At 42.2% G+C, this 23,050-nt stretch overlaps 1 protein-coding gene across 4 annotated transcripts in view; it reads right to left on the bottom strand.

Moving 5' to 3' along the window:
• The window catches only part of slc44a5b (solute carrier family 44 member 5b), a 28,157-nt gene that overhangs the window by 3,524 nt on the left and 1,583 nt on the right, over positions 1-23,050 (bottom strand). For 2 of the 4 annotated variants that reach the window (XM_031863923.1, XM_031863922.1), the window contains exons 2-20: positions 11,894-11,942; positions 8,311-8,384; positions 6,773-6,857; positions 6,415-6,499; positions 6,179-6,292; positions 5,582-5,642; positions 5,373-5,496; positions 4,797-4,829; positions 3,470-3,553; positions 3,187-3,299; positions 2,849-2,980; positions 2,546-2,645; positions 2,381-2,473; positions 2,050-2,137; positions 1,225-1,487; positions 948-1,042; positions 757-860; positions 561-634; positions 262-332 (exon numbers count right to left, since the gene is read on the bottom strand). In XM_031863923.1, the coding sequence (XP_031719783.1) occupies positions 262-332; positions 561-634; positions 757-860; positions 948-1,042; positions 1,225-1,487; positions 2,050-2,137; positions 2,381-2,473; positions 2,546-2,645; positions 2,849-2,980; positions 3,187-3,299; positions 3,470-3,553; positions 4,797-4,829; positions 5,373-5,496; positions 5,582-5,642; positions 6,179-6,292; positions 6,415-6,499; positions 6,773-6,857; positions 8,311-8,384; positions 11,894-11,942 (1,842 nt within the window). Of the gene's footprint in view, positions 1-261; positions 333-560; positions 635-756; positions 861-947; positions 1,043-1,224; positions 1,488-2,049; positions 2,138-2,380; positions 2,474-2,545; positions 2,646-2,848; positions 2,981-3,186; positions 3,300-3,469; positions 3,554-4,796; positions 4,830-5,372; positions 5,497-5,581; positions 6,144-6,178; positions 6,293-6,414; positions 6,500-6,772; positions 6,858-8,310; positions 8,385-11,893; positions 11,943-23,050 lie in introns of those variants that run through there. The other 2 variants (XM_031863924.1, XM_031863925.1) reach the window with 2 other exon arrangements.

The following is a 23,050-nucleotide window of genomic DNA, read 5'->3' as shown; positions in this document are numbered from 1 at the left end:
GACAAATAGCTCAATATTTTCTGTACAGGGATTTGCAAGGATAACAACTAGGATAAATTAAACGTAAGAGATTTACTCATTTTCAGAGACCAGCAGACGACCTTTGCAACAGTGAATTTAAACTTGAGCGGAAATAAGAGTATGTGAGTATGTGCACAGCAGAAATAACTGGGAGTGAGACGAGTCATCATCCACCCAACATTCAGGAGGATATCTCATCCCGTCTGTCACTTCACAGACTGCAGGTGACATGAAACTCACCAACACTTCCTGAAATAAGCAGTTTCCCCAAGAAGAGCAGAAAGTCTGTCACCTTGTCCAGGACAGCCACCCTAGAGAGGAGGCAGAGAACAGCCAGCAACGTCACACACTGAGACACGATGGGAAGGCTAACAAGCAAAAATGTTCAACTGCTCAAAACACACGTCCTGATTGTCTCACAGAGTTATATAAAGCAAACCTACAAATCTTTTTGTTTTAGCCCGGCTTAGTTAATAATCTGTACTCTGACCTTTTTTTAGACGCACGGATCTGACACAGACCTACAAGAAAGGGCTTACCGAATAACGTTCCTCATCAAGAGGCAGAAAGCGTCCCTGGAAGAGGTGCAGAAGCTCTTTCCGTATATTGCTATCTGTAGGTCAGACAAAAGTAGAGAGTAATGAAGTGTTGAGAAACAAGCCAAGCCAACTAACAACGGAACTAAAAACAGATATTTGCAATAAATCAGTCCAAATCAGAGGTTTCCTAACTCACCATAATGTATGCGTTTCTGTTTATGAACTTGATGAAACGTTCCAGGCACCAGAAGCAGCATTTGAGGCAGCACAACATAAATCGAGCACATTTGTTTTGGGAACCTGCGGGAAAAATCATCAATTATCAACATCGCGTTTGGAATAACCATCAAATTGTGTAAGATTTGTGTTTTAAGAGTCACAGTTTACCTTTCAGTTTGTGATCCAGGTACTCTAGAACAACTCGGATCATCTGCACCACAGAGAGGATCAGAGAACCGAAGGCCAGAGAACCTGTGTGGTAACTGTGACACGAGAAACCAAATAGAACAGATATTGGAACATTTGCGGAGGATTCTCAGCAGATTCAATAGATGCTTTGCATTGAGAAAAGCCTTATCTATGAGACAAGCACTGTCCCAAATTTGACTTATATTCATTCCATACATGTTTCGGGGTGAAGAGGTACAATAGTACACGTCCTTACCGTATAGCTTTGCTAAAAGACGAGTAGAGGGGGCATGCAGGGATGTCGTTGGGCTTCTTCAGGGCCCAGTAGTAGGAGGCGAAGGCCCCTGCCAGGGTGCACTGACCCAGCGCGATGGTGAAGTTGACCAGCCAGAGGAACATGAACAGGTTACACATATGGAGGACCAGGATGTAGCGATGGTACACACTCTCCCCACCGTAGAAGGCAAACATGCATTGTGACCCGGGGCACACTGTGGTGATGTTGCTCTGACTGAAGGTCTGAAAGACAGCAACAGATTTGAGTCAGACGAGAGTGCTGTGATCTCGTATTGGCTTAAATATTTCACACTTAATTCACAGCGAGACAAACTACTCAATCACAAAAGGTTCTTGGCTTTTTCCTCCACTGTACTCCAGTTTTGAACGTTAATGAATCATTTTTGCTAATGTATGAGTAGTCCTGCATTTATTAAAGCTTGTGTGACCACATAGCATATAAAAGCTTTTAGATTTGACATTACCTTAAACAGAGGGGGGGGGGGCAGAATGATGAACAACATTTGTCAAATAATCGCTCTTAGCTGTCAGCAACTAATGCGAACTCTATTAACATTAGCGCATTAGAGATTGATTCTAAGAACTCACTGCTAGCTATCACATTTGACTTGTAGGCAATAAGAGAAGCTATTACATCCACTTTGATTGATTACAGGCTGACCAGGAAGTATTTAACAGAGCAAGAAGTGGTGGAGAAATGACAAGGTTACAAAAATGAAGAACGAGTGACACCAGTGTTTCTCCAGTCAGTGGACTTCATTGCGTAAGAGAGGGGAGGACTAACCTTTGGACTGCAGGTGAGGTTGGCATACATGCATTTATCATCAGCAGCTGTGACCTTGTAGATCGCGTTACCCGATGATGCTAAGAAGCTGAGGACAAACTAGTTAAGGGCAACACAGGGGGACATTTTCTCCAATCACTGACTGCTGACAAAAGAGAGGCAGTTTTGCTGCTAGGTCGATGCTAAATGATTCACCGAGACACAAGAGCACAAGCGTTCTCCCATTTTGCTCTAAAAATAAATTCAGTTTTATTTGAACTTGATGTAGTGTGTTTCTACAGCAGAACTCTCTGAGTGAAACAGTTCATCAATGTAGCAGCAGTAAGGATACACTGCTATGACGGCCCAGTAGGCAATGCAGATGGCCAGAAGGAAAAAGGTGATGATGGGGTAGAAGAGAGTGGACATGATGTAGCCGATGGCCCTAGAAACAAGAAGGACCAAAGTCAAACCATTTCATTTTTAAGGAGCGAACAGAGCTTCTATTGGTACTTACTTGCTTCCCTCCTGCAGTAACGCAATGGCGATGCGCAGCCTCGCCCTCAGAAATATCAGCATAACCACAATGATGACCTCAATCACAGAGAGCGAGAGCACTACAAAGTAAAAGTTGTTTCATTACTAGTCAATGCAACACATATCTCTTAATATGTCAATTTAGCATTTAAACTCAAGTCTACAGGGATAGAAACATGTTATTCATACGATTGTGGTTGAGCAAATCTGGGTGGGACGAGCAATACACCACGGCCGTCAGGGTTTGGGTTTATATGATGCATTAGAGTGGATAACAACATACTGAAGATGAGCCACGTTTGGCGGAGCTGAAGGTAAATGCTGAAGTCGGTGTGGAAGCCGATATCAGAGATGGTGATGTTAGCGCCGCGCTTCCCGCTCAGAGCGCTGTACTCCCAGTAGCAGTGCCAGATACCTGAGAGACACGGAGAGACAGAATGAACGTCAGGAGAAGATGCGACAGGTAAGGTTAGACTAATCTAAATCTGCCACAGTCTGCCATGACAACAGCACAGCACATGGCAAAGATAGGTGAGAAAAGTCAAATGTAAAACATGTGGGCAACATCTCCAACAATGTGTACAAAGTATACAGCAGCCACCGTCTGTGGTGAATTCTCACCGAAGCCGATCGCAGCGACGACACCGAACATAATGAGCCACAGGAGCACACCGGCAGTGTAGCGCAGCAGGAGGATGAAGGCCAGACTGACCACCATGGTGATCACCAGACCACTGCAACAACACAGACACATAATGGGTACTGACCAGTGTCTGACGGGTAGGACAGTAGCAACTCTAACTAACGTTACAGGGTCAACATTTAATTCAGTTTCATCACTTATATCACTGATGGGGCAGATAGAGGAGCACATTATCCATTCAGAGAGTGAAAACCTTCTTACATGAGGATCCAGTCCCAGGAGTTTGCATAATCCTCAAAGATCTTCATGCCAACTTCTTTGGCATTCATCAGACTGGAGATACCTCTGTGATGGAGTCACAAGGTGAGAAGGGAAGGAGTGGGAAGAGGAGAGATGACAATAAAAAAAGGATTTAATAAGGACACAGAGACGGACTGGGGCAGGTTTGAGATACTGCTCCTAAAAATGTACTTACTAGGGTTTCTCAAAAACATTTTGACACTCTACTCATCTTTGATGCTCTTACGATGAAACAAAGATGGATACAGTTTAAAATTGCTTTTTGATATTCTCAGCTTTAAGAGCTACACGTATTGGGTTATGAAGTATTCTAACTATTATATCAAAGAGCCAGAAAACAGCATTAGTGTTACTGAAGCGCTATGCAGCAACCGTTGCTTCGGTATGGCGGTGAATGGTATAGCAGCGGGTTACTGAATGTGATACAGAGGAGCAGCTAGTGGAAGAGCACATATTAATGGAATCGGATCAAGAACCCAGTTATTTATATTCACAGTACAGCTTAAGTGTCCGATAACTAATAAAACTAAATGATTCAAATACTCAAGATGAATTGTATTGTTTTTTTAATCTGTTTTACATGTCACCTAAATTCATCAATATTTAAGAAAACTCAAATGACTCAATCTGTTTTGATATTTTAACTTAACCTTTCCCTGTGAAAAAAACAAACAAATGTTAACCAAAGACAAATGTTTCAGCATTCTGTCTATTCTCTCAGTGTATTTAAAGAACTCTGGTAATGAAAACCAGATGTTGAGATCTCCACGGAGAGAATAGAACTACTGGTAACACAGTCGGAACATTGCTCCTGCAGTATTTGAGCGCAGAGACACTGACCTGTGACTCAGATAAACGTCTGAAGTACCGAGGAGGGAGAGAGGACGAGAACATCGCTACGGGACAAACAACAAGCATGAAGATGAAGAGCTGTTATTCAGCTCCCTAAAGGTCACCGAGTCCATAGACGAGAGCTTGGATCATATCCAGCACTGTTATGCAAACCTGCATTCATATCGAGATCCAGGCAGCAAACCTAACGACCACCAGGGGGCACTACATCACCCTCCATGTTATTTCACACCCAGAGTAGTAGATGACTGCATGTTTTGAGGTAGATGTATGCCACAAACAATTGTGTTAATCTGTCCTTATTCCAGTCCCCTGCTGCAGGTGGAGGGAAGCCGGAACAGATTGTTTATGATGAAGAGGCGGGGTTAGTCTACAAAAAGCTACTGGCTACAGCGGAGGCAAAAGTTAAAAAGCTATAATAAATCATTTTTGAGACCTTTCCACTCCTTGCTGCATGGCCGTTACTTGGCTACAAAAAGAAAAGCATTAAAGCACATTATCTTTCACAGGTTGGTCCCAGCAGACACAGAATCATGTATGTTATAATATCAGCTCACTGGTTTAAATACATGATTTCTCTGCTTCTCCAACATTTGAAGCTATCTCAGCCCAATAACATGTCGATGGCGTAGATTTACAAAGCAGCTGTTGTGAGCTCATAGGTACACCTGAAGTTCGAGTCTGGAACTTGTGGGTGAGCTGCATTTTCATGCGATAAACATGCAAACGACTTTGAAATGTGGTTGGACACATTCCTGGGCATCAGTGACGTGCCCGCTTGTCCTACCCTGTAACATTTGTCCAGAGCTTTGTGGGTGCAGAGCGGGCAGCCCTATTGACAGTATAACAGTTTTAAAACACTTTACAAGGGTAAAATATGTATAAATGTTCTTTTACTACAGCAAAAAACGCCAATTCTCGATCTGATGTACATTACTTTTAAACTGTTTGCGTAACTTGACTGGTTGAACAACAAGGATAAAGATTCACATTGCAGGGAAGCAGATCTTACTTGGCAGCGTCTTTGAGGTCGAGGACACTTCTCTGGTTATTGTTACCATCTTTGAAGAGGGTCTCATTGGCTACAGTTAAAATTCCATTTCTTGTAATGAAATCCGGGAAGCACCGCTGAAGGACTGAAACACATTTCTTTAGTGGCCCGGCTCACAGATAGTGAGCTAATGTGTGCGGTTGTGATTACAGTTGTTCAGATGTACTTACAGGGTCGGCTTGGCACGATCATAGACGGGCAGTCTTCATCTCGTAGGACTTCTACAATGGACTGAGAGGGAAACAAAAGAGATGGCACAACAACTGAAAACAAGATGTTTATCATAGTGTTTATTATCGCAACGTTTAATTTGCATTGAGCGTTGGTATCAATAATAATATCATTGTTCCTGTGACGTGGTTGGATTGAATCCTTTCTGATGTAACACTGTCATACTTGGGATGACTGGATGAATGGAAACGAGGGATTCAGTTCCAACAGTATGACTGAGCCGTTAGGTGCACCGACACACACCACCTCACTTTGTGGTTCTTACACACCACCGCGCCAACGTCACCGATCTGCCACCAGCCGGCTGAACGGGGCTGTGATGTGCATCAGCGGCTGCTAGCTCAACGTCTCTCAAGTCACATTCAAATAAGCTCTTCATTATAACCACTGGACAGATAAAGTGATGAAATCTGAGGATGGATTTACTTTTTTTTTGTGTTTAGAGGCATTCTTGTACAATTATATTTCCAAAAAGTGTGTCTACAACAGAAGAGGGTTCAAACTCTTGTAATGGACCACAAACCACCGTCTCTCACCTTACTGCTAATCTCAAAGCCCGGCTGGCAGAATTGCTTGTAGTATTCCCAGTTTTTGGTATTCCATGCATCCAGTAGAGTTGCAAATCTGTCAGGGCACTTGGACACACAGAGCTGGAGGAGGCAACACATCCACTTAATGAGACATCCCATCAATCTTGCATAATCAAGCGTGGCGGACAGGTTGGGTGAGGAACACAACGGTTGGGCAGAAGGGGCTTCATTCAGTCTCTTACCTGGGTTGTAGGGCACTGGAGGGTAATCAAAACTGCAGGATTGGCACATTTCAGCATGTTGAAGTAGAATAATCTGGATTTGTTTCTGTGGAGACGATAAAGAGAGAAGTCTGATTAGAGGGATTCAAAAGACAGAGAAGCAAAGTCTTATCAGCAAGCATTCAAACACGCACGTACATACGCTTGGAGAGAGTGAGCCATGCAGTGAAGCCTGCCATAATTCATCACAAAGCATCGCCGTGTATTGTGGTCAAATCCTTATGCGAGTGTAAAGATAACGCCGGGAAGCTGGCAGACAAATTGGGGAACATAATTGTTCCAGTGTCCAATCATTGAAGAAAGATATTTCTCCACTCACGCATTGGGGGTGTTCTTGTGGCCACAGAACTGGCCGCGGCTGTTGGTCGGATAGACGACCTTCCTGGGGTCGCCATGGATCCAGGCTGAAAACAACAGCACAGCACAATTTAAACATGTGTCACCCACACTAGACACAGACTCAGTGTCATCGCTCTACCTACCGAGGTACACACGGCTCTCTGTGGTCCTAAAGGACACGTGCTATCAGTGTAGAGTAAGTCTGAGAGCTTGTATCAGCTACCTTAAGACATGTGTTGCATTATTATTATTATTATTATTAGTAGGTACAGCTGGGTCAAAGAGGGTCCTATAGGAATCAATCTATAAGTGCATCAGGCCAAGGCCATGCGTGTCTACAATTAGAAAGATAATGGAAATGTATTTGGAACGTATGTATGCATGTGAATTCAGAAGAAACATCACCACAGATTTAAAAAAATAAATGCATCAATCCAGTTTGTTTTGTTGTGTTTCTCTAGACAGGAGTAGCAGGAGCCTTGAAATTAAATTTACTAAGCAATTCTAAGTTCTAAGTTTATGAAATATTGTTCTGAATGTGAAGCGGTAAAACAATGACAGTCTTTGACACAACAAGGATGATGAAACGTTACAACTTTTACAGAAAGAACACAGTTATTCAGCTAATTGCAGACAATGTCAGTGTGTATTTGAAGTCGCATCCATTGTTGTGGCTGCTGCTCTTTTTAAATGATTGCGAAACAGAAAGTCCTTCCCGTGCCCAGATTGAGACGTGACTCCGCTGACAACAAGCTGGCAACGGACGGCTCTTTGGGGACAGTGTCGGGAATTCATTTCATCCCTAATTCGTGATGTTTATCATACGTGTGAAAGACACGAGGACAGAGATGTGCGGTCAGGTGTGCTGGATTAAACAGGATATGTTTTCTGCACGAGAAAGCGAGAAAGAAAAGTGGCAGATTGGGAAAAAAATGAGACGGTGAACTAAAAAGTAGAGAGAGAGAGAGAAAGTAAAGAAAATGAAATGGGGAAAAAGGAAAACTTGAGGCAAGACGGAAATAAAGAAAAGCCAATGAGGAGATTCACCGCACTGCACACTCAGTCATTTGCAGACAAAGTGGACATTGTCACACTCAAGTGAACGAGACAATTTGAATGAAATGAGAGCCAGAGGGAAGAAAATCAACAGAAAACATACAAGCTGCATGTTGTGGTGACTCTCCCTCTTATTAAAAGACGAGCCCATTCTCTGGGGGAGCTCCATTTCTCAACTCCCACGCAATTTCAACAATCACACATTTTGTCAAATAGCCCACAATGAAATTATGAATAAATCAAACTAATAAAAAAAATTTAAAAAAACAGCTTATGTTCTCCTTAAGTGTCGGTGTATCCTGTGGAGTAGAGCAAACCCATGTTGTTTGTGCCAAATTATTGTCACAGGCAGACACTTTCACTTCATGACCAGATCAGAACATATCATATCGTATGTGTGTGTGTGTGTGTGCGTGTGTGTCATTAAGGACTTTGCAATCAGCAGCAATGTGTCGAACTCACCCACGGTACCCAGCGCGATGTAGCCGAGGATGACAACGATGAAGATGACACAGCACACCACATCCGTGCAGCTCCTGGGAGGAAAAAAACAAAAAATGTGTGAAAAAAACAAATAACAGACGCCTGACACTGGAAAGAATAAAAGCATAAAATAAGGTTATTTAGAAATTTAGGAAAATACATTTTATGTTGATTGTGTGTTTAACCATTTCGTTGTTGGTAATCATGATGGAGCTGCTGTATGCAAGCGAGTTTGAGCTTTACATCTGGGTGCAGCACTTGCTACCAGGTATAACAAGGTGTCATCTGTACTCTGTTTTCAGAGAGACTGCATGGAGGTCTACTGAATTTCTAATGAGAGTTAACTGTCCCACAGGCACAGACAGCTATTTGAAGTTTGCCTCTCTCTCCACAGCATCCTCAGCTTGCTAGTTTAAAGCAGCGTCTTAGAGTCTCTCTCTCTCTCTCTCTTTTTCACTGTCTCTCTCCCAACAACAAGCTTTCATCCCCTCCTTTCCACTCTGAGAGAAGCTGTCAGTCCAGCCCCCTTTTAAAAAAACTATTCAGACTCGGAGTGCTGAGCCCAGCCTTGAATAAAGCCAGGCTCAATCCACTGTGCCCAGTAGTACCATACAGATGACATACATAGGCTGCCTCTCACACCACAAATTGAGTAGAGACCCTCATCTCCTCCAGCTTTCGACCCTTCTCCTCTTTCATCCAGAGGAGCGAAGGCGATGTCAAAAGGAGGCCTGAGATCAGAGATGTGACAGTGTTTCCTCTGTGTAGTTCTTTGAAGAGAGGATTGTCCTCGTTCTGTATGCAGCATGGTGACATGCTTCTACACGGGATACTCTTCAGCCTCCAAGTACAATTTCATGATTAAGTAGCAGACAGTGAAGAGAGGCTAGAGCACACAGATCAACCCATACAAAGAGGGGTAAATGTAGCTTAAAATAGATACTTATGTAGTTACATTATTCAGTGTAGTGTTACTCAGTGCAGCCTCTTAGAATCAATTATCAATTGGGGTCAGCTGTGTAATTTAAGCTTGAATTGCAAATGATCCCAGACTGTTTATAAGTTTAAGAGCTATTTTTTTAACTGCATTAATAACGGCAGTAAAGCTTGAGCTCTATGTTAGACTGGTTTGCTCTGAACTTAATATAGAGGATTGGGAATGTTTTCTGTCCCAGCAGGGCTGCTGATTCTCATTTCTCATTTTAAAATAAGATGACTCCATTATCACCGCTCTCATCTGAATTCCATCACGACTGCGGATACCTGCAAATTCAAAATATTATATCTCCACTCACAGACCATCTACTTTCTATCTTCAGGCAAATATCAGCCAAAACCTGCAATGACCGACACTGGAAGACAAAAGACTCAACAAGCAGTTGGTTGCAATATGAAGTGAGGCTTAGGGACTTTTTTTAGGAAAAGCACAGCAATTATTTTCGGGAGATAATAGAGAAACAAAGGCTCTGCCTGAGGAAGACAGCTGCAGTTCTACACTGGCAGTGAAATATGAGGAGTATAAAAAACACCTGACACACTACAACCAACGCTGTTGCTGATATCGTGCATGTGATTAACAGAGAGAGACAAGGGAGTACCATTTCATCACGTCTAAGACAAAAACAAGGGGAAAGGCTGTCAGGGTTGCCATGGCAATGTTTGAATCCCTCTCCATCCTTTAGCTGGAAGATGAGTTAGCTATCACTCAGCGGCACATCGTGGTGATCTGAGGGGTTTAAAGCCGACCTCGCCTCTCCTACGCCGCACTATGTTACTGTAGATCCATCTGCATTATTAAGACAGAGTGCACACAGCACCACGGTCACCTGTGAAGCATGCAAAGGTGAGCGTTGAAGAGAAGCTGACCAAGTGAGGGGAGTGAAAACAACTCTGCTTCGTTCTCTTATCTCAGAAAAGCAGGCCAAAAAAAACAAAAACTGCAAATCTAGTCGGACCCCGACCCGGCCTCTTCAGATGTGAAGTGGGACCAGAGGGACCAGAGCATTGCTGGTGTACTGAACGGGGAAGAAAAAAAACATCAGTACTGGAGGTTCTGTAACACTGACATTTGTTGAGCTGATATTCTGAGCGAGCAGAGGTGCCACAGATGGCAGCAGTGCCACAGAGTAGCATGGGTTCCAGCCTGTCCCTGCTTTGTAACAGACATTAACAGGAAAGGACACTTGGAGGGTCAGATTTTCACACTATAGGGATGTCTGACAAACACGAGGCTCCTTCAGGTAGCTGTCCCTGGTGGCAGGATACATTTGTTTGTGAGTGCACATCAAAAGGCATTACTACATTGCAATACAGTTGTGCAGTTGTGGCTCCTCAGTGTATATTTTGGACACAGATTATATCTGTGTATTATATTGTCCCACTACACGTATATGTCCTTTAGAGGACTGCTCAATAACCACAGATTACTTCAGGTTACTTCATGAAAACATGACGACCACCGAGTCGGTTCTCTCCCCGTTCTCATTAAGAAGAGCCTCTGAGCCACAGAAACATCAAAGCATCCGTGGCGCCTTCACCCAGCTGTAGCAGTGGAATGGGCTGGAGAGGGGTGGGATAAAGAGACACAGGAGGACTGAAACCTGCCTTAACAGCAGCCTGCCAAACTCACATTGAACATAAAAGAGATAAGAGCCTACTTTACCTCAGAAAATGACTGAGTCATCAAAAAAGCCTGAGGTGAACCACTCGGAGGGTTTTTTGCTTTATTGCACAATTCTGCTCAGAAATCAGGTAGTCATAAAATGCAGACTTAATTTTAAATATCCTCATTTTTGAGAGGGATTATCAAACTACAGTTGATAGGTCTGCGATTCTGTGAATCTGTGATTGCATCTGTAAAGCACCATCACTGTCCATCTTTTTTGGCATATGTGAGCTCACTTTCAAGTGCCTAAAGTATCACACAAGTTGCCAATTTCATGTGATTCAAAGACATCTCTTTATAGAATCGTAGCCCTTACTAGGCAGACAGCAGGCTGTAGTTCATCAGGAGAAGTGCTCCCATGCTTCTGGTTGAAAGACAGGAGACACCTCGATGCAATGGCCCCGGTGATGTGTGGACTACATCTGTTTGGGTGTATCTGGCTAGTTAATAGTGTGTGTCATTGGGCTAACTCCAGCCACCAGCTTGACTTATGGCCATTGATCTGTGTGGTGGAGTGGAGAGAGCTGCCAGCACTCGGCCTCAATCTTTATTAACGTGGCATGATGAATGATCAATCTATCAGCGCTTCGACTTGGGCGTGTACCAAAAGGATTATACAATGAACAAAATCAATGTACACGGAAGACAGTGACAAATAGTTAAAAGGGTTCCCGCCACCAGAGTAAAAAAAGCAAACACATTTTCTTACAAAGCCTTAGTAGTATGCACATACACATATAGTTTTTAAGTGATTTCAGTTTTGAGATATCTCTCTGTGAGTTCTGCCTACATATCTCAAAATACATTTGTAACACAGTGACGTAATTGTGCATCGAAAGTATTATTATTTATTATTATACTGCTATATTTGTTAGACGCAACATGTATGTGTAGTACCTGTTATGAACCGGCCCTCTGAAGTTTGGGTCATACTTGCGTGGCTCACCTATAAGAAAAGCAGAGAAGGGTGAGATTAGACTCAAACAGACTCAAACAGAACAAAAATAAAACTCACTGACAGAGTGAATAACATATCCAAATGAGCAACATTTCACAGCATTGGACACCATATACTATACGAGTAAAGTTAACCTGCTGTTCTATTTAACTGGCCAATAAAACCTAACGAGGCCACTTCACAGTTCAGGTCTCGTAACAGGACTGCGATGATGAGGGATGATCATGCTAGGATAAAGCCATAAAGCCAAAACAATGTAGCTAACACAGAAATATGATAAATCATTTGAACAACTATAAGACCGAAGCCAAACAGCGTATATATGGGTCACAGTGAGGATTCCCCATTTGACCCAGCAAAGTGAATACTGAACCAATGTCATAAACACCATCAGTCACCCGAGGGGGTAACTCCCACTGGGTGCTCCTGGAGGTATGAAGAAGCATTTGCATTCATCACTGGCTTCTTCTTTGGTGCCCAAGTCGTCTCTAGCCCAGTTGAAACTGAGTCTGATGTGACTGAGGACCTATTAATCACCACACATGGAGCGTAATATCTCCAAGCAGCTGGGGCAGACTTGGGGGCAGCATGAGTGGGCCAATCTCCCATCTGCCCATTCATCCTGTCGAGAGACGTACAACTCAGCCCCGCTTCTGAGAGTGTGAGGAATGAGTACACTGTACCACGTACAAATCATCTTCTGAATGTACTGTCAAATGTAATGAGTCCTAAATGTATTTATTTCTATCAGCAAATACAACTAAATGACCAAAGCCAACAGTGAATGTATCCTAATAACAAGTATTGGCTGAAATTGATTGAGCTTACACCTCCATCCCATAGATCTCCGCAATTATGCAAAAACTATTAAAAACACATACTGTTGCTTTGGGTGATATAATCTTCCACTACACTCAACTTGGCCAGTGTAGTTTATTCTGGAACAAGATTATGACCATGCTTATAGAGTTGTGTGTGCTGTGGTTGTAAAACAGTGAACACATTTTTATCCTACAGATCTCAGTGTGAAAGTGAACCACCACATCATCTGGTAATCTAGACAGAAGACAATGAAATGAAGGAACAACACTGTTAAAGACAGGTAGCTCTATTCACTGTTACAACCATTAAAAAGCAAAAGCAGCATACACTGTTAGCGCCACAGGTTTTTACGTAGCAATGTAATGTTTTAGAAATGTAGATCTTTATTTTTAACCTCTCCGGGTATTCTCACTATTGCACATGCTCCAGGCTCAACGTTTAACTATGGCGAGCTCGAAATCCACAAAAGCAGCCTGAAAATGAAGCTCCTTCTGCCCAGTGAGCAACTTTCACAGGATTGAACAGGCCACTGTCTTTGAACGCAGCATCCAGCTCTCCATGGTGTACACTGAGTAATAAACTAGATATATTCATTAGGTATACTGTAGCTAATGTCTTAGATATTATTATTCAATATTTGATTTATTTTTGGCATGGATGGAAATCAAACGCACCTCATCCTCTCTCGCTTCAGATAAAAGCATCACAGACGATACACAAAAGTAACATCGCATAATTGACTTTCCGTTAATTGGATAAGGTGAACATTTTACTGGACAAAATGTGAACACTTTACTGGACAAAATGTATACTTCTTTTTTCAGAAATGAACTCCAAAACACAAAGTTGTCTCTTGTAATGTACTGCTATGCTTCGGCAAAAAAGTCATTATTTCACAACAGAAAAACACATTTATTCACCAGATGAACTAAACCAGTCTCTTATTGTGATGTCGATACCATTCACACCTCCACTAAATGTCTTGTTAGTCTGCACTACAACACTGTATTGGCTTTCCTTAGTCCGCCCATAAAAAGGTCATTAAAAGGCCAAATACAGTAAATGCAAAAACCAGAGCAACATCTCTTTCATGTCTCTAACAAATTCAACACAGAGACGTCGGTGTTATCTCAATTATGACATTGTGAAGTAATATCCATCTGTTTGTAATGAAAGAACTGAGGCTACATTGAATATGAAACTAAAAGAATTACGCTCAACAGAAGTTAACTAAAACTAAAAAACGTCTTCTGTTTAAAGATTATTTTTTAAATTGTATAATGCCTGGACTGGACACAATTGCAAAATGAGAAATCTTATAATACAATACATGTACAAAGTCTCTGCCTAGAATAACTGATTGAGCACAGTACAGCCTGGAGGCTGCTCCAGCTACACATCCCATAGTGACTGAGTGAAGTTACCACAATCGTCTGGCTATGATGGCAAACAAGGTTTCTAAAGCTAATATTTCTGCATGAAGTTAAGGCGGATGTTACACACATTTGCAGGTGTGAAAGTATAAACTTTCTGAAGGATAGAGATGCCAAATTGCTGGGCCAACAGTAAAATAATGTCAGGAAAAGTGACAACAGTTTCTCAAACCAACAACCCTGGTGCCCTTAAGCTGCCGAGTCAGCAGCAACAACAAATGCGCTGGACTGGAAATGTACTTGAATCTCGGTGAGTAATTGTCACATTTCTGTATAATGGAGCAATAATTATGGCAGATGGAGAACTGCATGTGTCAAAGGTCACGGTTAGCTGGTCTCATGACTGCATGGGGCTATGTGCAGATATTAGATCATGAGGAAATTCCTTGAATGCACTGTAGGTGTGATAATGACCATTTTAGCTCTTTGTCATGGCAGCAGCGTGAGCGGCTAGCCTTGATACGAGAGGCTCTATGTGCTTTTTTTTCCTTTTGCCCTTGCTGTTAAAAACCCCATGAGTGTGCCTAGCCATCTGGTTGGCTGTCACTGAAAGCCACTCACTTTAGTGGTGTTCCAGGTCTATAAATGTGAGATGTTCTGGGTTAAGTGTGTGAAGTCCTCAGCCAAGGACACGATGTCACCGGACCAGGTGCTCACTGCAGCATTCACAGAGCACTAGCTCTGGATCTAAGAGGATGCTACACTCCATTTCAAATGACCTACACATTTAAGAGCTCAAAGATGTTTTCACAGATGATGCACCATACACATAAAAAATGTAATAGTTTCACACAATATGGGAGAGTGAACCATGCTGCTAACAAACCAACTACCACAGGGCAATTAAACTGAGTCAAATGTCAAGAACCATGGTCAAGCATCCCAACTTGCATTCAATTTAACCATTTAAACTAAAAACAGCTTCATACCAATTCGACTTTAACTTGTTTTATTTGTTTACAAAAAAAAAAAAAAAAAAACAAGAGAGAAATACTGTTATACTAATGTTATACTACCGTGAAAATCTCATACTCTTACAACCCTATCAGCATCTGTGCATGATGTACTGACAGAGTGAGCTATTCCACTGTGTTGTGCCGGAAGTTGCCTCCAATTGTTTTGTATCCCAGTGGTTGTTGCTACACCCACACGGCCAGCAGGTTGCATCACATTAACTCACATCAGAGCTAATTAGAGATGCAGCTGCTGGGGGTGAACGAGATCCGTAGCTGGGTACTAGACGGGGCCCAACGTAAGCTGAATTTAAATGGATGTTAAAAAATCATTTCATTGATCCTCCTCGGTTGTGTGAATAATCAAAACATAAGGTCTCCACAGTGCGGGAGACATTGTTGACACAAACAAGTAAGTCCATATGGTGAGTGCAAGTTGAATCACACCGAGATCAAGGAGGCCAGTGGTGAGAGGACGGATTGTGGTGCAGTGACTGTCAGGGAGCAGAGCTTGATCCAGAGTCATGTGTGCTTTCTTGATCGGCAGACTGTTTTGGAGTTGTGGAGCAAGCAGGATACATTTGCAAGCAGCATGGTCCCCGCGCCAATGTCCAATATATGTAATCCTGTCAATACAGTATGACGGAGGGAACTCAAAAACTAACATGTGATTGTTGCATACTCCCCCGACAGTAAAAACATATTGTAGTATAGTGTACAGCATACTAAAACATTCTGGAGGACTACATACCCCCTTCACTTTAACACAATAACATTCAGGTGATAGAGATTGTGCTGATACAGCACAGATAAAATTAGCTACATCAGCTTGACGCCTTACACCAGGATGCTGTCCCACAACTCAGATTTGAATGAAGGGTTGAGAGAGAGTGGTGAGAACCACCAGTGATGCCCGGATACAAGCAGGCTCTGCATTAGGTGACGGCTGTTTAGACCGCACTGCAGTGTGCCGGCGCAGGAGACGAGGGCGGTGCACTGGATGTGTGCCGCTGGCTGTAGTCAGGCTGAGAGAGGGCTCTGTGGTCAACAACATTCGGAAAAAGCCTGGCAGGCATGCTGCACTGGGACGGCCGGAGTCACTGTTAGCTCTACTAACTGCTGGTTCTCCTCTAATGACAAGAGTGTTGAATAATGACACGTGTCCTGCTGTGACCGAAAGATTTACGCATAACACAACAGTGATGGTGGTAATCAGAGGCTCAGAGGCAATGAGGCTGGACTGGGTGAGGAATTACACATCAGGATCAGACAAAAGGCTTTGGCACTAATCTTCGCTCCGAAATTCCATTTGCAGCAAGTCTGCCATAGCAACAAGATCTATGGATCAGTTTACAGTGGTGAGGACCCTAACAGTGTAAAATAAGTCTGTGACACACACATTTTGTGATAAAATGCCTTCTTCCAACAGAGGTTTAATAAAAGCTCTGTGTGAGAACGCCTCAATTTGAAGTCCGTGCCTCCTGTCAGACGGATTCTAAAGTATGTGCTGGATTGACTGCTGAGAATCAACTTCTGAGTGCCTGTGCAGGAAAAAAAATTACAACCCAGCTCGGAGAGATAAAGCTTCAACGGAAAGTCACAGAAGCAGTTCATCGCTAAACTGCACACTTATCTCCAGCAGCTCACTTCATCATAAGGTTAGTAGACTGCTCGGGGATTATCTACCGAGTCACATAATTTATACTTAGTGTGGCAAACATCACTGCAGATACTGTGAGATCTGATAATGCGAGAACAAACCTGCAGCCTATACGGCAAATATAGAAATCTTAAAATCCAAGTCAAAAATTGAAAGCACATCATTGTCAAATATAAAATGGTAGGAATGTTAACCACACGGTACAGTGATGTAATCACACCCTCCACAGTAAAACTTTCTTTACTTTCTCCAGCCCGTTTCCACGCCCCCCCGCCGCCCGCCCCCCAGCATTTCCCAGCTCGTCTAGTCCACAGACACATGAACACGGGCAGACACAGGCACCAGTGTGCCCAGGCCCCCACTGTCCAACACAGGCCTCTTTCATACCGTGGTCAGGCAAACAGCTCGAACACTGCAGGTGCTCTACATGGGCTGGGTCAGAGGGGCCTTTAGGGAAGGACTTTTTTTTGTTGTCGTCACTCTGCTGATTAACAAACATTTCTAAGACCTGGAGAGAGTGGAGTGCTGTGAGTTCGCACTCCTGTTAAAGCTACACTGGGCTTAGATCCAGCTACAAATAAGGAAAAAAAAAAAGTAAAAATAGAAATGTTAAAAATTCTGCATAATGATGTTGCTCAGCAGGGCAGGCACACCCTGAAAGCCTGAATGCTGTATACAGTATGTTCATTCATAATTGATGAAAGCACTGGCTTCTGCCAATCCAGAGAGGAGAGAAACATCCGTGACATGGCTTTGGGCTTTGACTGTAGTTTGTATTTCTAATTTAGCAGTGTTCATGTTTCTCTCACATCCAGCTAACCCCAACTACACTACACTACACTAAGAGAAACTACACACATTGACTTTTGGGAACCGCATTATGATCAAGGAAGTCTCCCACACAAAACTGAGCCGAAGTAATCAAAGCAGTTAAAAAGCTCCAGATGGCTCCCCCATTTTCATAATGTTAGAAATGTAGAGAGATAATACACACAAACACTCTTTTTCTCTGGCTTTCTTCCAGCGCCCTTCTGTATCCAAAAACATCTTCCCTGCCATGCTCTTATCCCCCCTCACACTGGACAACAGTACAACCTTTCAAGTGCTTGTCTCCTTATTGGAACAAGACAACAGCATCCAGATCTCTGGTTTAGGTTTGACTTAGCAGAGTCCCCTGGGATCCTCTCAACTATTAGCAGATGCTCAAGGAGTACTTGGCATGTCTGGTTTTGGTAGCCCACTGGGTTAACTCCTATCTGTGCATGAACAGTGTTTACGGTGCATATGTTCAGAGGCAAGCTAAGACACGGAAGCAGAGGATAGTGGGATCCGGGCTGGGATTCGACCCCCAAGAGAGGAGTTAGCATCCGAGCGTGTCAGCCGCTGACAGCTAGCCTGCCGCTCTGAGCGGAGAAGTGGCAGTATATTGTGGCTGGGGCTTTGTGACCTTGGTTACTTCTGTGGGATCCTCCAGGCATTTCAGTGGCAGCCCAGTGTTCCTGTGAAACCAGGCTCGCTCCTGCTACTGTGGATCAGTGACGGGCTCAACCGGCTTTGGCCTGGATTCATAAAGACTTAAACATAAGAGGATGTGCTTCATCTTGATAACCAAATATGCCATTTACACACCACTGCAAATGCCCAAATCCTCTCTCATACTCAGTATTCAAGACTTGTCTCTCGTACACAACTTCTTCAGGTATTAGTGTTGATATCGTGAAAAACCACGACAAGATAAGGCAGCTCGCTTCTCACAAAAGTATGCTCAAATTAATCTGCACTGAAAACAGATTACTGTAAAATATCTCACCCTGTAGCCAGATCTATTTCTGTGTTTTAGGAAAACAAGATCTCCAGGATCTAAACAACTAATTACCACGAGGATTTTTTTGCCGTGTATGTTAACACAGAAAAATCCTCATCTCCCTTTGCACATTAAACTTTTATGTTAGGCAAGATGCATCTGGGCCAAGATCCATAATGGTAGGAGTAATGAGACTTTGCAATTGCACATTTCAGGGAGAATGAGTATATTTCCATAGCACTGTTTTCAATTGCATATTTGATTCAAATGTGTCCACTTTGGGCCCCAACAACAACTAGCAGAAAGCTGAAGGTCATCATGTGTAAGCAACACTTCACACAAATAAAATTTAAGTCCACAAAGAGAATCTCTTACTGACTGTCCATGATGTGGCTTTAAATAAGTGCGTATACGTATATGTGTCACAGCACATCACAGAGTCTGAATCTGGATACTTTGCAGGAAATGTTAATGCACTTATGTAATTTAATGACTTTATGAAACTAGTTATACAATATAGATTTCTCCTGGAGGTAGAAGTAGGGCCAATGTCTTCATTTGATCAATATTAAAGGCAGGGTTGGTTATCTTGAGAAACTAGCAAGACTGCGCTAGATTTTTCAAAATCATCCAACTGAAAAACCTAGCCCAGTGATGCCAACTCTTTTCTGATGAAAGTACCGACCAACGATAGCTCCAAAAGTTGCTAAATCTAGCAAGAAAGTGGCCAAGTTGGCCCCACTGACAACCATGTCAGGCCTCTGTCTAAAGCCACTCCCCCAAAATTATCATAATGAACAAAAACAACAAACATGGCTATTGTTAGTATGTGACAAACAGTGAGTACACTGGCAGAATACGCGCAGGCAGACAGACAGGTAGACAGGTAGACCGTCTTGCTGAATGAAATGGTTGGACGGGCTTATTACAGTCCTGCAACAGCCACATATACCTGATTTAAGCATTTGAATAATTGATTAATCTGTCAGGATGTAATGACAATTTCAATAAAAATATGAATACTGTTTTTTGATGATGATTACCAACACTGCCTTTAACATCACTTCACTGTCTGTGTTCCTTTGAACCTCTGCCTTTCAGCAGTCTGCTCACATTAAACTCAGATTAGCATCAACAACACTAAATCCATGATTTATCTAAGCAAACCTGTAGGGTGCAATGCAAGACCCTCACCTGTGCAAAGAAAAAAGCATGTTTGCAACATCAGAACATCATGTCTCGTTTGTTCTTAGGATAATGATGCATTTGTTTTGATCACGCTAGCTGCATCATTTAGCAGATTAAACCTATCAAAAGTAATTTCGAGTCTCCACACCTACGTGTCTAGCATGAAGGTAGCTTTATCTCTCACTCGTTTTCCGGTGTATCTTTGGCTTGTGTTTCATAAATCACTGGCAATGTTACTTAGCCTCCTAGTCATAAACAAACACTGACTGTATTTGTACTGCAAATGGGAAATTTAAAAGTCTCCTTGCTGTCGCCTAGAAAGTCGCTTCACAGCTTAAATGTCCCATTTTCACGGACTTGAACAAATCCCCATCCAGTGCTGTGCAGAAGTGAATCTGACAATTATTTACTGACTCACCCTATCATTAGTGTGAATAATATATACTCTCAGGCACTGACTTTGCAATCTATTGAGAAAAGACACATGAAATTCGTAGCAGAAGAACATAACCTTGTTAAAAATAACGAATAAAGACTAATAAAACGTGTAGGAGCACTATGGAGTCAGAGTGTTTGCAGAGGACAGTGACACTTAAGAAGCCCATGATGGCACTTAGTCCTGGGCGCAAACTGGGCCATTTGAGCCGCAACCTTCTCTGACTGCACTTTCACAGGAAGAGGCTGTGAATGTTTGATTCTAAACCAGGGCGCTCAGCTTTCCGTCATTGACTCTGTATGAAAATGCAGCATTTAGGGAAGCTGCCCATGCGAGAAATTTGTTAATTAACAGTGTGCCCGACTCAACACTTTCTGTGGTGAATGGAACTCGTATCTAAATTGTTACTTACAAAGCTGTCACAGAATGATTATGAGCTATTTCCTTCTTTTATGACTAACTGAACAGTTCGGCAGGACAGAATATGCCCACTGAACACTTGCTACATAGTTAGAAACATTATATAATATACTAGCACTTCAATCTGGCTCAAACGGCTGAACGTGAATGATGGGATGGCAGGTAGTTATGTTTTTAAGCAGCTGCTTAAACACACGGCTCAACTCATTAGTGCTCACTTGTTTTTCGCTGCATGTAATTATGTTCATTAAAAGAAAAAAAAACAATATAATATGTTAGGGAGAGGTGATAACTCAATGTTGATGTCATCATAACGTCTGCTTCAGTTAGTGGTTTCTCATTTCTTAGAAAATCACTCATGACTTTTAAGAGAGTAAGAGGTTTTCCTGTTGAGAAAAACCCAATTCTTCTACAAAACACACCTTATGGCTACTGTTCATAAAGAAACAGGTGTCTGAGTGTCAATGCAATGTGGCAAGTCTAGAAAGAAAAGCCTTTTCCTTTGATTCTGCGGAACGGACATCAGAATCAACTGACACACAGTTTGGCAAGTTGGACGAGATCTATCCAACCAACTGAACTGGAAATAATAAACGAGAATCATCCACTTCCTTTGGGAATAAAAGAAGTAAACCACCACAGAAAGCCAGAAACCTTGGGTACATTACCAGCAATCGCAAAAAAAGATTTCCAATCTAATTTGTCAACACTACGGGGTATATTATGCTGATGTAAAATGTGTCTTCTCGTTCTATGCTCAGCTGTGAGACCAACATTTTTCTGAATTGCTCTTTTGCCGAGCTATAGCTGATGGAAGGAAAGCACCAGGGAGCCAATAACATAAAGCCGCTGACCTAAACACAGTGAGGCCCCATAACTCCAGACAATGCTCCGCTAGCTAGGTCAGTGGATGCTGTTAGGCAAAATTATGTTCCTTAATTAAACTGTCTCAGTGTATTTGATGCAATTCTCTGGAGAGTAGCACTCGAGTTGACACAAGAGAAGATAATGCAGGTATATGCATTGTATTATCCTCTGTAATGATGCACACCCTGCATCTAAGTAATGTATATAAAAATAATGATACACTCACTCCAAAACTGCGCTAAGATGTTTACTTTACACTTACACATAATCTCTAGTGTCAGGTTTATGGTGATAGGGTTTGAAGGCCCCGGTGGTGAGCTGCATGTCTGCCGAGAGCAGTGAGACTCTATCACAGATGACAGGTTGCAGTAGTGATTGGCAGAGTGCTGTGGTCATGAGGGCTGAGGGACATTCGGGGTCAGCATGTGGGAGACACAGTCAGGAGCAGACCTACTCTATATATTGCTACTCTATCTAAAGCCTCCCTGACAGACATTTTGGTTGCAAGTATTACATAAAACTTGGAGTTGGATAATATCTGTATCTAACTGACAATGATGTGGAAGGCTCTGTAGACAATGATTATAGCGTGAAAAAGTGAATAATCAATAATGCGATGTAACTGGGTGTGGTCAGAGTAGCTGATCATGTTTTTGGTCTACCTTTGCTTTAGGGTGAATCTGAGAAAATAGATGAGTGTAGACATGATTAAAGTCACTCTTTGACAACAGCCATATATGCAAAGACATTTCTCATTGAAAGGAGACATTGAATGTCCTGTCAGTGTGGTGGATCACTTAGTCTGGGTTTCAATAGCTAGTTAGTTTCACACCGTAGTAGCCTGAGAGCAGCAGTACACTGACAACATGAATGTGAAAGAAGCACAAAATATTTATTTTTCAATGACTAAATGGAAGATTACTAAATATAGAGAACAATTGTTTTCATCTGTGGAAGTATGAATACTAGTATCAAACCTCAGAAAGCCACCAGTGTGGTAAACATCACCAGTGTAAGTGATTCTTTGTCTCAGAGGGAAGCCACTGTGTGGCATCTGGTGGTGATAAAGGATTATTTTTGCTTTGATAAACAACATGATTACTAAGGCCGGCTAATGGACAGAAGATCTGCTCATGTATTACATGTATCATGGAGACTATAAATCCTTTGTTGTCATTATCATTCACAGAGGACATTGCTTTGAATCTTCATCACTAACAGAACTACCTGGACTGCGATTGTTACAACGTTGTATAATGGTGGCGAGAAGAGGTGGAGGAAAATACTTATTGTTGTTAACAGTATACTGCACATTTTTTTATATGTAAAAAAACAAGGCAAAAATAATGTTCAGCATGTGTAGGGGAAACATAATAAACACTCTGAAAAGGCCATTAGACTGACCTACTCAGGAAACTTAGGTGACACAACCGTTTACAAAAACAAACAGTTATAGTTATTATTTATATATATATATATATATATATATATATATATATATATATATATATAT

This window comes from Anarrhichthys ocellatus, unplaced genomic scaffold (genome assembly GCF_004355925.1).
Source record: "Anarrhichthys ocellatus isolate YVR2014 unplaced genomic scaffold, GSC_Weel_1.0 scaffold30, whole genome shotgun sequence".
NCBI lineage: Eukaryota > Metazoa > Chordata > Actinopteri > Perciformes > Anarhichadidae > Anarrhichthys > Anarrhichthys ocellatus.
This window is presented reverse-complemented; position numbering and strand designations above follow the sequence as displayed.